Here is a 16,380-nt window from a genome sequence, read left to right on the forward strand (position 1 = left end):
CAGGACAATTCCCTCTATAGATCTAGTGCTCAGGCAAGAATACACCTGGAAATAATTAGCACACCAACTGGAGGTAATGGAAACCAGGGAGAAGATGAAAACTCTTGGGAATAATGATGCAGAATGAGAAGGGTATTGAGGATGAAGTTCTGAAGGACAGGCAAAACAAAGCAAAAAAAAAGATAGAGATAGCATAGCCAGGGAGAGAAGAGTTTTAAGTCTCAAATATTGCAATGGTTCAAGACAATAAAGCTTGAAAAGTTTCTACTGGTCAAATCCAAAAGTGACCATTGGTGAATTTGGTGAAAGCTGTTGAAGAGCAGTAGTAAGGCAGAAGCCAGGTAGTACTGGGGGAAGGCTGAGGACCGAATGGGTTGTGGAGGGAAGACGGAAAAGGAGAAGGTAGCACACTTGAAGAGGGAGTAAGAGACTGGGATGAATTTGGAGCAGAACTTGAGACCAGCGAGGTATTTGGTTTTAGTAAAATGAAAGAGACTTGATAATATCTAAATGCATTTAAGAAGGTGCCCAAGAGAAGAACCACGACTAAAAACAGACAGGGGGACCCAAGCAAGACTAAGAGGCAGGATAGAGAACAAAAATGAGGTTTTCACTTTGGAGGGTACTGGGGAAATGGGACTACATCAAACTAAAAATCTTTTGCACTGCAAAGTGAACCACCAACAAAACAAAAAGACAATCTAACTATTGGGAGAAGATATTAGCAAACCATCCATCTGATAAGGGGTTAATCTCCAAAATATATAAAGACCTCATGCATCTCAACAAAAAAAAACCTAAAAACCCACTTAAAAAATTTGCAAAAGACCTGAACAGACATTTCTCCAAAGATGATATACAGATGGCCAACAGGCACATGAAAAGATGTTCAACATCATTAACTATCAGGGAAATGCAAATCAAAACTACAATGAGATATCACCTCACGCCTGTCAGAATGGCTATAATCAACAAGACAGAAAACAACAAGTGTTGGAGAAGATGTGGAGAGAAGGGAAGTGTCATACACTGCTGGTGGGAGTGCAAACTGGTGCAGCCACTATGGAAAACAGTATGGAGATTCCTCAAAAAATCAAGGATAGAACTACCATATGATCCAGCTATTCCACTGCTGGGTTTATCCAAAGAACGTGAAAACACCAATGTGTAAAGATACATGCACCCCTGTGTTCATTGCAACGTTATTCACAATAGCTAAGACTTGGAAGCAACCTAAGTGCCCATCAAGGGACGAATGGATAAAGAAGATGTCGTATATATACACACTGGAATACTACTCAGCCATAAGAAATGAAGAAATCCAGCCATTTATGACAGCATGGATGGACATTGAGGGTATTATGCAAAGTGAAATAAGTCAGAGGCAGAAGGTCAAATACCGTATCATCTCACTCATTAAGTAGTAGACAATAACAACAACAAACAAACACACAGAGACAGAGATTGGATTGGTGGTTACCAGAGGGGAAAGGCGCAGGGAGGAGGGCGAAAGGGATAATTAGGCACATGTCTGTGCTGATGGATTGTAATTAGTATTTGGGTGGTGAACATGTGAACATGATGGAATCCATACAGAAATAGAAGTATAATGAGGTACACCTGAAATTTATACAATGTTATAAACCAATGTTACCACAATAAACAAACAAACAAAAAACAGAAAAGAAAAAGGAAATGTAGAAAAATTTCTACACAGCGTTAACACATTTTAGTCAGAGACCATAAAAAACTGTACCTTATTTTAGTTCTTAGGCAGTATCTTAATCGGAATAAAGGAGGCAGAAAGTGAGGCTTATCTGGTAATAGAGTTTTACCAACTGAGTTTCATAAAAGAATTGAAAAGCAAGGGAGTTGCAATGAACACAGGGGTGCATGGACCTTTACAAATTGGTGTTTTCACGTTCTTTGGATAAATACCCAGCAGTGGAATAGCTGGATCATATGGTAGTTCTATCCTTGATTTTTTGAGGAATCTCCATGCTGTTGTCCATAGTGGCTGCACCAGTTTGCACTCCCACCAGCAGTGTATGCGAGTTCCCTTCTCTCCACATCCTCTCCAACACTTGTTGATTCCTGTCTTGTTTATTATAGCCATTCTGACGGGCGTGAGGTGATATCTCATTGTAGTGCCCATCAAGGGACGAATGGATAAAGAAGCTGTGGTATATATACACAATGGAATACTACTCAGCCATAAGAAATGAAGAAATCCAGCCATTTATGACAGCATGGATGGACATTGAGGGTATAATGGAAAGTGAAATAAGTCAGAGGGAGAAGGTCAAATACCGTATGATTTCCTTCATTAAGTAGCAGATAATAACAACAATAAACAAACACATAGGGACAGAGATTGGATTGGTGGTGACCAGAGGGGAAGGGGGGAGGGAGGAGGGTGAAAGGGGTAATTCGGTACATGTGTGTGGTGATGGGTTGTAATTAGTATTTTGGTGGTGAGCATGATGTCATCTATGCAGAAACAGAAGTACAATGATGTACACCTGAAATTTTCAAAATGTTATAAACCAATGTTACTGCAATAAACAAAAAATTAAAAAAAAAAAAAGCAAGGGAGTTGAATAGAATTGCAAAGACTGGCTGAAGCAGTGTAAGGTGAGGTCTAGGAGAGACAGGGAAGGAGATGAATGAAAGAAGGAATAGACTAGTGTGGAGAAAGCACAAGGATCAAGGCCGGCGTCTTGGCAAAGTTTAAGAACAAGGATGTTTGGTGTCACTGCACGTTTAAAAACCTGGAAGGACAAGTTCACAAAGAAGAATGTCTGAATTTAATGGCAAGGAGTATGGTGTGGCTGTGGAATTAGGCGTTCAAAGTGAAATGTAGATCATTGTAGGTAAGAGGTCAAGAAATTTAGAAGCCAAGGCATTGGATACTGAATTTATCCAGGACAATGGCAGACACTGGGCAGGCACTCAAATTGTAAAAGCATAACAGGAGTCACTCAGTAAGTAGGAAGTGCCAAGGATAAGAAAGGGTGAAGGATGACACAGCTGGAGCTGGATGGCAGGATTTTCTGTGCAGGAATAATAGACAGGAAATTGTGTTAATGAGTAAAAAGAGAACTGACCCACTTTGAGACCCTAAGGCGCAGAGTCTACATGGAAGAGATATCTACTTAAGACAGATGCAGGGGAAGTAGCATCTCCAAAGGAGAATCAGATTGGAGGAAAATCAAGGAGCTGGAGGAGAGTTCAGTAAAGATGTGGCAGGAAATTCACAGGGTCAGGGGAACAGTTTTGAGGGAAGTGAGGCACAAAGTGGTTGGGTCTGGGCTGAGGAAACATGGAGTCATGTGGGAATGAGAGCATGGAAAATAATAAATGAAACATTTCAAACAATGATCAAGTGTGATAGGAATGAGACACACAGGGGGATTAACTTGCCACAAGTTTTCCAGAAGAGTTGGTTTTTATAAACCTTTGTAGTTGGGGCAGGAATCACGTCTTTCTAGAAGAAGACTTCAGACTCAATGCCAGCCCACCTAAGGAGGCAGACAACGGGGATTATTTTAGTTCTTAAACCTCTAACACATTGAATACTTTCCTTGTCCTGTGTCAATATTTTATAGTTACAAATATAAATTGTGAAATTTATTTGTAAATTTACTGTTTCTAAGTTTATATCTCTCTTCAGTAGTTCAAATGTGATGCTACAGTGGGAATAAAATTACATCCTAGATTTGCCAACAAATCTAAACAAAAGAAGGATATTCAAAGAAGGCTAAGCAAACTTCTCCCACTAAATGTGTCCCGAGACAGCCCTGAGGAGTAGCAGGTGGTGTGCTCTTTGTGCCCATCAAGCACTCCAGTGACTCTCCCCTCCCCTCCAGGTGCTGTGCTCCATCATCGCAAGGGTGTTGCACTAGCTCTACTTGGCCTCCTTCACCTGGATGCTCCTCGAAGGACAGCAGCTCCTCCTCACCATTAGCAACCTCAAAGTGGCCAACTACACCAGCACAAAAAGACTCAAGAAGAGGCTTCTGTATCCTTTTGGCTATGGGACCCCAGCTATGATTGTGGCTGTGTCTGCAGGGCTCAACCCCCATGGATATGGCACACCTACACAGTGAGTGGGGTGCTGAACTCCTGCTGATGGGGAAATGTGTGTACACCTCTCTCCATGGGAAATCAAGAGACAACAACAGAAAACTATTTAAGACAATCATCATTATAATTATTAATACTGACATCCATAATATGAACAGCAGTGGTGCCAGCAGTTTTCACTTGCCGTTTCCTATGTCCAGGCTCCGTGGTAAACACTTTGTATATAATATTCCATTTGACACTCAGTATCCGCATTTGAAGTAGGGTTTATTCCTGTGTCCCCACTTAACAGGTGAGGAAACCGAGACTCAAAGCGGTTGTGATTAGTTCTTGGTCAGTGAATTAGGTAAGTATCAGATTTGCCTACTTCTGGAAGGTGTTCTCATTCAACTAAATTTTGCTGCATCCCTAAATCATTGCATTCACAACACGAAGCAACTTACTCATCATCTTGGGCTTTTCCTCCTATCATCAATATCAGACTGTCAGGGGCCGGCCCGTGGCTTAGCGGTTAAGAGCGCGTGCTCTGCTACAGGCGGCCGGGTTCAGATCTGGGCGCACCGACGCACCGCTTCTCAGGCCATGCTGAGGCCACATCCCACATACAGCAACTAGAGGGATGTGCAACTATGATGTACAACTATCTACTGGGGCTTGGGGGGAAAAAAAAGGAGGAGGATTGGCCGTAGATGTTAGCTCAGAACCGGTCTTCCTCAGCAAAAAGAGGACGATTAGCACGGATGTTAGCTCAGGGCTGATCTTCCTCACACACACAAAAATATATGTATATATATCAGAGAGTCAGGAGGAAATGGTTTGGCATTTAAAGTGCAAGCAGGTGAGTTCCCTGAATTACCACTCAAATGTACACTATCATATAGATGGAATCATTAATTTCTGGGGTGTTATCGAGTAGTAGAGGTTATCTAAACTCAAGATGCATTTCCGACATTTTATGAGAAGAGGTCAAGCAGCTCAGCGTCCTGTGAAGTGTCACACGCAGGGACAGTTCAACTCCCCCAAGTGCTGTCACCCATCGAGTCTGTTCCTGCTGCATGTGCTCCGCCTCCTGCAGGCGTCTGGGTCTCAGTCATCTGCTGGGCAACCACGAGCCTTACACACACTGCAGTAACGGTCATATGAAAAATCTATCTTCACACACATGACATGTTTTAAAAATCTCCCTGAAGAGATGAAACATTCTATCCTTTGCCTGATTCATCCAAAGGTGAATACAGAAAGTTTGAAAATACTCCTCTGAGGAAATAAATTTAGGCTCTTAGAAGACTTGAGCAAACACTGGTTCCAACACTATGAACAAATGAGCTTTTACATGGATTTAAAACTATGCTGGGTGCTATGAGAGAAAAAGAAAAACCTAACAATGCTACTGACGAAAATGACAAATATAAAGATGACACAAATTCTATATTACCTTTTTTTTTAGAAGATAAGAAAAGCAATGAAGGCTACAAAGGGGAAGAACATTCCAAACAATGGGAGGAAGGCATAGAGGTCAATGGGATACCGAAGGGACCCACCTGGGGAGCAAGGAACAAGTGTCCTTGAAGAACTGTGGGGATTCAGACACAGAGCTAGGGCTCTGCCAAATTATAAAAGGCCTTCCTTGAAAAAGCAAACGAGTGTAATTGCACCAGCACTACAGAGCAACCAAAGATTTCCGAGGGCCAGTCGTGTGTAAGAAAGGCAAGCCAACAGACTCAGGGGGAAGGTGGACTCAAATAAAGCCGCTGAGAGGTCACCACAGTCATTCAGGAGAAGAAGACACAACACAGGCTCACTGGGAAGAGCCACACACGAAACATAATGTGAAAGAGAAAAATACTCCACAACAGTGGTGTAGACAAAGGGTGTAATGTAGAGCGAGAAGCCAAAGCATATACTGGGCTCCCAAGTCTGGGCAACTGGGGAAACAGGAGGCCCAGGGACACAAAGGAGAGACTGGCAAGGAGAACTGGGGACGGGCACAGGACAAAGACATCCGTCTGGAGCACTGAGTTTGAGGTAGAACAAAAGGGTGTATGTGTGTGCGGGTGTGTGTACTCCTCCAGATGAACAGAAAATTGTGCTTGCTGCACTGGGAAGATAACTCTTCTGTAATTTTAAAATCATATGCAGGTTTTATACAGTAAAAGTTAACAAAGAATTATTCTAAAAATATTATGTCTAAGCAAATGACAATGGTGAAGAGCAGGATGAGGAAAAGTAAGGGAGATAGCTCAGTTCTATTCAAAGTGGAGTTACTAACACATTGAATGATTTATGGAATCAGAATTAGAGAAAAAACGATCTCCTAGGTTACAGCCGACTGTATGCTCGTAGGATCCTTCTGTGAACTTAAGACACTTCAATAACGTCTATAATATACTCTCAACACTACAGATAAGACTTAATGTAATGGTAAGAACCCACCTAAATTCAACCTGAGGAAACAACTTCTCAAATATGCAATGGAATGTCATATGCAAACAGAGAAGGGAAAAAAATGCCAGGAGTCAAAAGAGAGAGAAATAACTGGCAATTGGCACTGGAGGCTGCATTCTCAGATTTTCGTTTATAAAGCAAACACAACACTGGGATGTACAAGCCTCTAAACAAACACACAAAAAACTGCAGTAAACTGGATCTCAGCCCCAACATTACCCCTCAGAGAAAACACGGAAAATCCCTCATAAAGTCAAAGTTAACTTTGGTCTTTCACAAATCTCGGAAATTAACTCAGATCAATTTTATTATGAAGTTATTTTCAATATATACCTACATATGCACCTAGATCTGGGATTTGTTTTATAAATTTAACAATCTTGTGAACACAGTGGACGCCAAATAATAACAAAGGCCCCTTCAGGCTCAGGAAAAAAACCAACAACAATAACATCATACAAACAAAAACTCCAGGATCTGTCAATTTTGTAACTCTTCCCTTGGGCAAGTCTCTCTAACTAATTAGAAAGTTAAGTAGAATTAACCATTTCCAAAGGGCTGGGGAGGAAGGCCCTCGAAAACATGCAGAAAAATTGAGGAGCACAAGCAAACAAGTGACAATCCAAAGAGGGAACCAGTGGCATTAACTGGGCCGCAGCACCACTGCCAGCCACAGACCCCAAGCATTAATAGGCAGTGTCCACACTGGATCTGTCAGAACCAGACTCTTTGTGACGGGTGTAGGAGCACAGCTTACAATTCTGAACTCCACCTTCAACAAAAGAGCCCAAACACAAAGAGCCAGGACAAATTATGTGTCAAGATAAACAAAATTGTGTGTAAAGATAAATAAAAGCAACTCATCTAGGAAGATTTTCCAAATTCCCCACAGTTTTCTTGAAATAAAAGACTTTCTAGAATCGCAGTTGCTCTCTAAATCCATTAAAGACAGGAAAATAAATATGCCTATACTTCACAATGAGAAATCTAAGTAAAATCTAAACTATTTCTTGAGAGTGAAAGCAATTATGAGTGGGAAAGGAGGATTCAGGAATAGCCTTCCCAAGCAGGCTTCTATGAAACACTTGAATTACTAGAATGTGTTTGCCTTAGTCTTGCCTAAAGATTGAAGAAAATGACAACATAAACCCTGCCATCAAGATTAGTAATTATATACAGTAATTACACAAATGAGTAGGTAAGTTTGTTGATTTTTATTCTAAAGTCATATTATATTTTCCATTATTTTTGCTCAACAGAAAATGCTATTACCATTGAAGAAATGAACTATAAATAAGTTATTCAGATAGCAGAAATTAGCCCTTTAAGTTTATAATAATTATTGATAAAAATTTCCACAAATTCATTCTATCTCAACTTAACCAAGATCAAGTATATAACAGTCTGCTTCTTAAACTCTGCAGGGCCACAACTATAACATAATTAAAACAACCTGTTATAATACAGTGACGCTGTGTGGGCCTCTGGGGTGTAGAGGTCTGTTTGCTCCTATACAGCAAACTATCCCCAGAAACTCCTACTTCCTACCTCCCACTTTCCTAATCCCGGAAGAATTGGAAGTTGTCAGGGGAAACCAGAAAGCTGAGAAACAAGCTTGTTAAATCAGTAACCTTAACAATACACATAATTTAAAGTCAAGAGGCTCTGCTCTGAGGTCTGCAATACAGGGACTCTCCAATCTCAAAGCACTGCTGGAATAGTAGCTGCCATCTCCTTGGGAATCGGAGGTCTTCTTAAACTTATTTGCAAGCTCAGAGCTGTGTTTTGGGCGAATGTCACGTATTTTGGAAAACTGACCTGACTGCAGCATTCTGTGTCAGATCCCGTAACATGGGACCAGGAGAACACACTATTCTAAAGAGAAAGAAGAGAAGAATTATCTATTCGTAAATTGTAACCTTTTTGCTAAGTGGAAGTAAGATGTTGCTTTAGGAAAGAGAAATCATTAAAATGCACCAACAAAATATGATCATTTATATCTTTAATAAAGGACCCCATCTTCCTTGTTTGTAAGCTCATTAACAGAAAACTGTTATGGGCAAAGGGCTTAGACCAATCTTGTAAAGAATACCAACAAACCATGAGGAGGGGTTGGGGGAACAGACAAGTGAATAGAAAAAGAGAATAGGTACTTCATAAATGAGGAAAACCAAACGGTTAATAAATATACCACACGGCATTCAATTTCATTAGGAATCAGAGAAACACAACTGTAAACCACAAGGTGCCAATAGGCATCCACTAGATTGACAAAAACTAAGGTAGTGACAATTTCAAGGGTTTGCAAGAATGTACAGCAACAAGATCTCTCACAAACAGTCACTGAAATTATAAAATAGTATAATCACTTTGGAAAACCACCCGACATTATCCAGAAAAGATGAAGATACATCTTTCATTAGCAAAATTCTATTCCTCGATATATACACTTGAGCAGCAGTTCTCAAACTCTGATCTCAGAACCCCCTTACACTCTTAAAAACTGAGGACCTCAAAGAGCTTTTATGTTGGTTATGTCAATCAGTATTTACCTATTAAAAATTAAGGTTAATTTTAATTGAAAATTAAGAAATTAATTAAGAAATCTGAAAATCTTTTAAAAATACTAATTTAAAGATAACAGTAATAGATTACACAACATACACAGATATTTAGTCAACATAATGTTTTTTTATGAAAAACTATTTTACAAGGTAAAACAAAAATAAATGTCATTGTTTTACATTTTTGAAAATTTTTTTAATATCTGGCTTGATATCTATCTTAATAGATGGATTCTCTTATCTGCTTCTGATTCAGTCCCTTGAGATATCACATTACATTTAGCCTCTGGAAAACTCCACTGTACACTCAAGAAAGAAAGAGAGCAACAAAAGGAAATAAGATCATAACATCTTAGTATTATTATGGAAATAGTTTTGACCTTGTGGATCTCCCTAGGGACCTCCAGGGCTCCCTGCACTTGGCATCAAAGCCCAGCTCTTTAACATAGTAGCTCTGTCAGACATGTCACAGCTCAGACATGTCACAGCTCTGACAGAGCTACTATGCTGAAGAGCTGGGCTTTGACGCCAAGTCCTTTCTAGCCCAGCAGATTTCTGTTGTTGTTATTTTGTTTCCTCACTATTACTAGAAAATAAAACATTTAGGCAACAAGGAAAAAGATGCTAACTAAACTTCCTCCTAGTTGACCCAATTAGACACAAATGAATGCTTACTGATCTGGAAGAATGGCTTCTTCATCCAAAGAAAACTTTCCTTGAATCCCATGACATAGTTCAGGTGGTACACCCACTGGATGTGGAAAAATGCATTCCTGATTCTATATCCAAAAGAATGGAAATCAGGGACTCAAACATATACTTGGACACCGATGTTTACAGTAGCATTATTCTTAATAGCCAGAAAGTGGAAACAACCCAAGTTCTCATCAACAGATGAATGGATAAACAAAATGGCGTATGTACACAAAATGGAGTATTATTCAGCCATAAAAGGAATGAAATTCTGACACACGCTACAACATGGATGTACCCTGAATACATTATGCTAAGTGAAATAAGCCAGACACAAGAGGACAAATATTGCATGATTCTACTTATATGAAGTACCAAGAAGAGGCAAATTCATAGGGACAGCAAATAGAAGAGAGATTACTAGAGGCTAGGAGGAGCGGAGAATGGAGAAGTATTGTTTAATATTGTTTAATGGGTATACAGTTTCTATCTGGGAAGATGAAAACGTTCTGGAAATGGATAGTGGTGATGGCTGCACAACATCGTGAATGGACTTAATGTCACAGAATTTTATATACTTAAAAACAGTTAAAATGGTAAATTTTGTTTTCTACTTTACCAAAAATTTTTAAATGCATTCTCAATTAATTAACCAAATAATTATACTAACTGAAAACACTTCATGATGGCAAAAAAGACCATACCTCTGTGGCACCTGTCTGATACAGCTCTAAAATGAAGTCGTGCAGTGGGTGATGTTTCCCCACAAATAAGACATCGCCTCCAAGACTATTTCTTCCAGCTGGGGGAAAGTAAGAAAAGAATAAAGATCTAACAATTATACCTACACAAGCAACTTTTATGAGAGTAAAATAGGAAGCACCTAAATTTTAAAAACTTAATTATAAAGTTTACAAAAAATAATAGACCTAAACGTGTGATGCATCTCTGTAGAAGAAACAAAGCTTTGACAATAAAGTTTCGAAGATCAATGACTGTCAGAAAAAATTATCCCTAAAAGATACCTGAATATAGTCTTGCAAGATAAGGGACAAAGTTTTCTTATTTATACAGAACTTAATTTCTTACTATAAGAGACATATAGACATTCTCTGAGGAAATACAAATAAATTGCATCATCTAATAACAAAGATTATTCTATGGATGGTTCATAATTATTTCTATAGGTTTATTATACTAGTATTAAATAAATTTTCCAACAAAGCCCAGCTTTACAATTTCCCAATACTTTTAACTGTCAGTATTAACGACAAAATGCCACTTTTTGTGTAAAATAACATTTCAAGTTAGCAATATGAGGGCAAATGCTTTTGTTTCAACCTAACCTTTCAAGCAAAGTTATTGTTATTTGGTGGGGATGAAGGGAAGAAGGGAGATGGAGGAAATTCATAATACCCTCCCAACATGCAAAAATACTTTTGTGTATGCATATTATACAAGAATCAAAGTCTTGGGCCTGCCGGGTGCTGTAGTGGTTAAATTAGCACACTCCACTTTGGTGGCCCAGGGTTTCACAGTTCCGGATCCTGGGCGCAGACCTATGCACCACTTATCAAGCCATGCTGTGGCAGGTGTCCCACGTATAAAGTAGAGGAAGATGGGCACGAATGTTAGCCCAGGGCCAATCGTGCTCAGCAAAAAGAGGAGGACTGGCAACAGATGTTAGCTCAGGGTTATTCTTCCTCACCAAAAAAAAAAAAATCAAAAAGTCAGAAGATATTCTTGAAGTATTGCTTTTTAATAAATTTAACAAACACTTGTAAGTTAAAAAATTTTATTTAATTACTATGTAACTTATGGATAATAAATTTTAAGAAGCAAACTTAACTTTTGTCATAAAGAAGTCAAATCAATGATTTATGCCCCCTTTATGGGAAATTTGACAAATGAAAAAAAAGGTCTAATTTTACAAGGAAATGTAAAGTCTCTATTACACAGACTCAATGTCGACCAAGGGAAAGTATGATCCTTACTCTCTTCTGGAGTGAGGTCTGGGTATACCTCTTCTAGGGCAGCTCACAGCCTTCACTCATCCACGAACGGAAACAGAGCAACACCTGGGGAGACAAATGCACACCAAGCGGCCCAGCTATTAGGATCACCTAAATTTCAACTACCGTTGGTCCACATAAACATTTCTAGTAGAATTTCCCTGTTGATATAAAAACATTTTGGAACTGAACTCTATTTAGCCAAATTTCAGATAGAAATACTTCCCCGTGGTGGTAGAAGAAAAAATTCTATTTGTTTTCCATCTTTAAAAGGGTTCATATGGAAAACCACGTTTGCTGAATCTTTACTCTGTGATGACAAAATTTTTAAATTAAATGAACAAGTGGCCACCTGGACACCGGTCTATGTTCTCACCTTACTTATTTACCAGGATGCCTTCGGGCAAGCCAGTAATCTCCTAAGGGCTTGAGCATATCCCTTTATCTTTCTAGGACTTGGTTTCTTCTTTTGTAAAAAAAGATCATTCAACCAAAATACTCAGAAGGTCTGTTCAACTGGAATATGTGGAACGTCTCTTTCAGCTCTAAAATTGCATAGTATTCTGTTTACATTTTAAAACCTAATAATTAGGGCCGGCCCCGTGGCTTAGTGGTTAAGTGCACGCGCTCTGCTGCTGGCGGCCCAGGTTCGGATCCCGGGCGTGCACCGACGCACCGCTTCTCCGGCCATGCTGAGGCCGCATCCCACATACAGCAACTAAAAGGCTGTGCAACTATGACATACAACTATCTACTGGGGCTTTGGGGAAAAATAAATAAATAAATAAAATTATTAAAAAAAAAAAACCTAATAATTAATTTATATACAAAAAATTTTTAGACTTGTTTAAATAACTTTGTCCCCGGGAGGGCATGTAGAATAGTAGCTGTTCATTTTTAGGCTGAAAACTGTCCTCTGGAGTGTGCCGGAATTAAGGTCATTATTTGGACCTACAGGCATAATTTTCAAAGAATCACACTGGAATACAATTATCTATTACTACAAAAACATGCAAAGTTAATGAAGCATATATATATTCTGCTGTAAATTATTATATATATTATAAATAGTATTTTGGCTAAATAAAAATTTTAAGATATATAACGAGAAATGTTGACTAGAGCTAAATAATTTTGAAACCACTGCCACTCAAAACTGCTCTATTTGTGACTGTTCCCCTTAAAATGATGAGAAATGAAAGGTTTCCAAAGTTGTCTTTAAATTATTTAGCTACCATATTTTCAAAATTAGGAAACATGTTCAATTTTACTACCTAGTAGGGGAATATATAGGTTTTTTAAAGTTAAAAAGAAACTAGGTTCTAGTGTGAATTCTGAAGGTCCAAAAAGTGATTTCAAGGATTATTAACATCCATCATCTGAGTAAGGCTATTTATCAATTACCGGTAAACACTTATGTAGAAAAAACCTAGGCAGTGGTCAAGTTTTATTTAGTCATACACTTAACAAAATCTGTATCACGCAAAACTACATTATCTGGCTTTTGTTTTCTACCCACTAGATTTAGGATTTAAACAAATCATCAGAAAGACTTTCCTTCAATATCAACTCCAGAATCTAACTCCAAACAGTAAGCAACCTGCAAGCTAATGACAGCAATAAGGTTATTAAGCTACAATCAGTCTTCCTGGCCAGGGGAGGAAGGAGTGTCTCACACCCACATGTGATGACGGTCGTGCCTGAGGGTGAGCTGATAGTAACAATGGCAACAGCAGCTACTTTATTCTACTTTTTCCCACTGATTTACCACGTCACTTTCCCACTGATTTACCACATTACATGCATTAGCTCATTCAATCCTCTCAACAACACAGAGGCAGCCCAAGCAGTGGTAATACTTAGGTAAACACAGGGGTCATGCTCTCCAGGTTCAGATCTCAGTGCTGCCACTGTGTGACTTTGATCAAATTACTTACATTCTCTGTTTATATAGAAAATACAGTGTTTGAAATGACTACGCTATATTCCTTTAATACATACTAAGCAAATATTATGAAAACACAACATTGCAAGAACATATGTTCAATAAATGTTGAAAAAGTACCCAGATGTATTTTATCTTCTATCATTTTAAGATGTACTCAACTTGGGCCGGCCCCGTGGCTTAGCAGTTAAGTGCGCGCGCTCCACTACTGGCAGCCCGGGGTTCTGATCCCAGGCGCACACCGACGCACTGCTTCTCCAGCCATGCTGAGGCCGCATCCCACATACAGCCACTAGAAGGATGTGCAACTAAAACATACAACTATCTACTGGGGCTTTGGGGGAAAAATAAATATATTTAAAAAAAAAATTAAAAACAAAAAAAAGATGTATTCAACTTAGACAAGAACTTACTTATTATCATGACTTCCGATAAGTTTTAAAGACATATGCAGAAATGACTATCTCCTAATAGTACTAAATTTTACCTCAAGAAAGATGTCTTCTTGCTACAGTCTAATAAATAAAAATATTTATATAACATATAAAAATATAGAAATATTAAAGGTCTGAGTTTAAACCCATCCTAAAATTCATCTGGAATCTCAAGAGACCCCAAATAGCCAAAACAATCTTAAAAAATAAAAATAAAGTTGGAGGACTCCCACCTCCTGATTTCAAAACTTACTACAAAGATACAGTAATTAAAACAGTTCGGTACTGACTGGCACAAGAACACACATATTGACCAAGTGAACAGAGAGCCAAAAATAAACCCTCACATACATGGTCAAATGACTTTCAACAAGGGTGCCAAGACCATTCAATGGGGTAAGGGCAGTCTTTTCAACAAATGGTGCTGGGAAAATGGACATCCACACACAAAAGAATGAAATTAGACCCTTACTTTATACCATATACAAAAATGAACTCAAGATGGATCAAAGACCTAAATGTAAGCTAAAACTAGAAACCTCTTAGAAGAAAACAGGGAGGAAGCTTCATGACATTGGATTTGGCAATGATTTCTTGGATATGACATCAAAAGCACAGGCAACCACCACCAAACAGCCCAACAAAAATTAGACTTCATCAAAATTAAAAGCTTTTGTGCATCAAAGGACACTATCAACAAAGTGAAAAGACAACCCACACAATGGGAGAAAATACATGCAAATCATATATCTGATAGATTAGTGTCCAGAATATATAAAGTATTCCTACAATACAACAAAAACCCAATTCAAAAATGGGCGAGGGACTTGAATAGATATTTCTCCAAAGAAGAGACAGAAATAGCCAATAAGCACATGAAAAAAAGGTTCAACATCACTAATCATTAGGAAAACGGAAAGCAAAAACACAGTGATCACCACTGCACACCCATTAGGATGGCTACAATCAAAAAACAGAAAATAACAAATCTTGGCAAGGATGTGGAGAAACTCTAACTGTTGTGCATTGCCTTCCTTTTCCTCTGGATGCTTTATACTACATTGATATACTCAGCAAGTCATCTGCATGCTTATATATTTACTTATTTAAAAAATCCAGGCAAGGATTTATTTAACAAACACTTACATAAATATATTTACTTATTTATGTATTTATACTATTACTTTACTGCCTCCCATTCTCCTATGTCTCTTCTCCTTCCAGTTTAATCAAAACATCCTCCACAAAACACGTTCAAAAACAACCCAAGGCCCCAATCCACTTACATATAACAAAATATGACCACAACACTTACACAACCCCAATCAATAGGTTGCAATTCTCATTATCGTTCCATTAAAGCAATATGAAATTTCTGTTACTACATAACCAAAAGTCAACCCTAAAATCTCATAAAATAATGATTTTCAATTTATAAATTATTATTTATCCCCCTTTGCGCCACAATTCTCTTTGAGTCATTTTACTGGTCATCTGCATCACAGGGAATAATAAAGGAAAAAGACTGAAAACATGATTTTACCAAACTGCTTATTATCCTAGAAAAATATATGGTGGAAGAAAAGGTTAAAATAATTTGCTGAAAGGGGCTTAGGTGTGAAATAATCGTTGGCTCACTGTGTGAGAGACTTCTCCACTGTGTTTTACATTCAGTCATCATCACACATTTGGTGAGTGAACAACAGTACCTTAAATTTAGTACTAATTTTATATTGTCATTCTTACAAAATCTGTGAGAAGGAATGAGAAAATAGATATGTAAATAATAAATAAACTTTAAGTAATGATTAATGCCAAGTATTTAAACTAAATTTCTAATACTTTTTTCAAAAGTTTCCATGGAGTATAAGTGAATCTCCACATGGACACTTCATGTTTCTACAACTCTCAGCAACCTCACAAGGTGTCAATGAGCTACTGATGGAACGAGCATGTGCCACATCCCATTAATTAATCACAAAGGAGACAAAAGATATAATCATTAATCTATTTCAACTCAATTTACTGTTTATCAAAATGCTGCTATTTAAATTACTGTTCATCATTGCTAATCCCAGGTTAGATGAAAAAATATCAAAATTTCACATATAATCTTTAAAATACTTATCTTTTACAGAAATTCTTTCATCCCATAAATCATGTCTGCTTACAGTTTACCAAAAGGAGAAAATTATTTTAAC

At 38.2% G+C, this 16,380-nt stretch overlaps 1 protein-coding gene across 1 annotated transcript in view; it reads right to left on the minus strand.

Annotated features, from left to right (window-relative positions):
* The window catches only part of LOC147911370 (5'-3' exoribonuclease 2-like), a 76,045-nt gene that overhangs the window by 15,319 nt on the left and 44,346 nt on the right, over positions 1 to 16,380 (minus strand). The window contains 4 exon segments of the mRNA XM_087428021.1: positions 8,350 to 8,406; positions 9,771 to 9,874; positions 10,493 to 10,590; positions 11,783 to 11,866. Coding sequence (XP_087284147.1) covers positions 8,350 to 8,406; positions 9,771 to 9,874; positions 10,493 to 10,590; positions 11,783 to 11,866 — 343 coding nt within the window.

This window comes from Ceratotherium simum, unplaced genomic scaffold, assembly GCF_057802395.1.
Source record: "Ceratotherium simum simum isolate JZ-2026a unplaced genomic scaffold, ASM5780239v1 HiC_scaffold_43, whole genome shotgun sequence".
Lineage (NCBI taxonomy): Eukaryota > Metazoa > Chordata > Mammalia > Perissodactyla > Rhinocerotidae > Ceratotherium > Ceratotherium simum.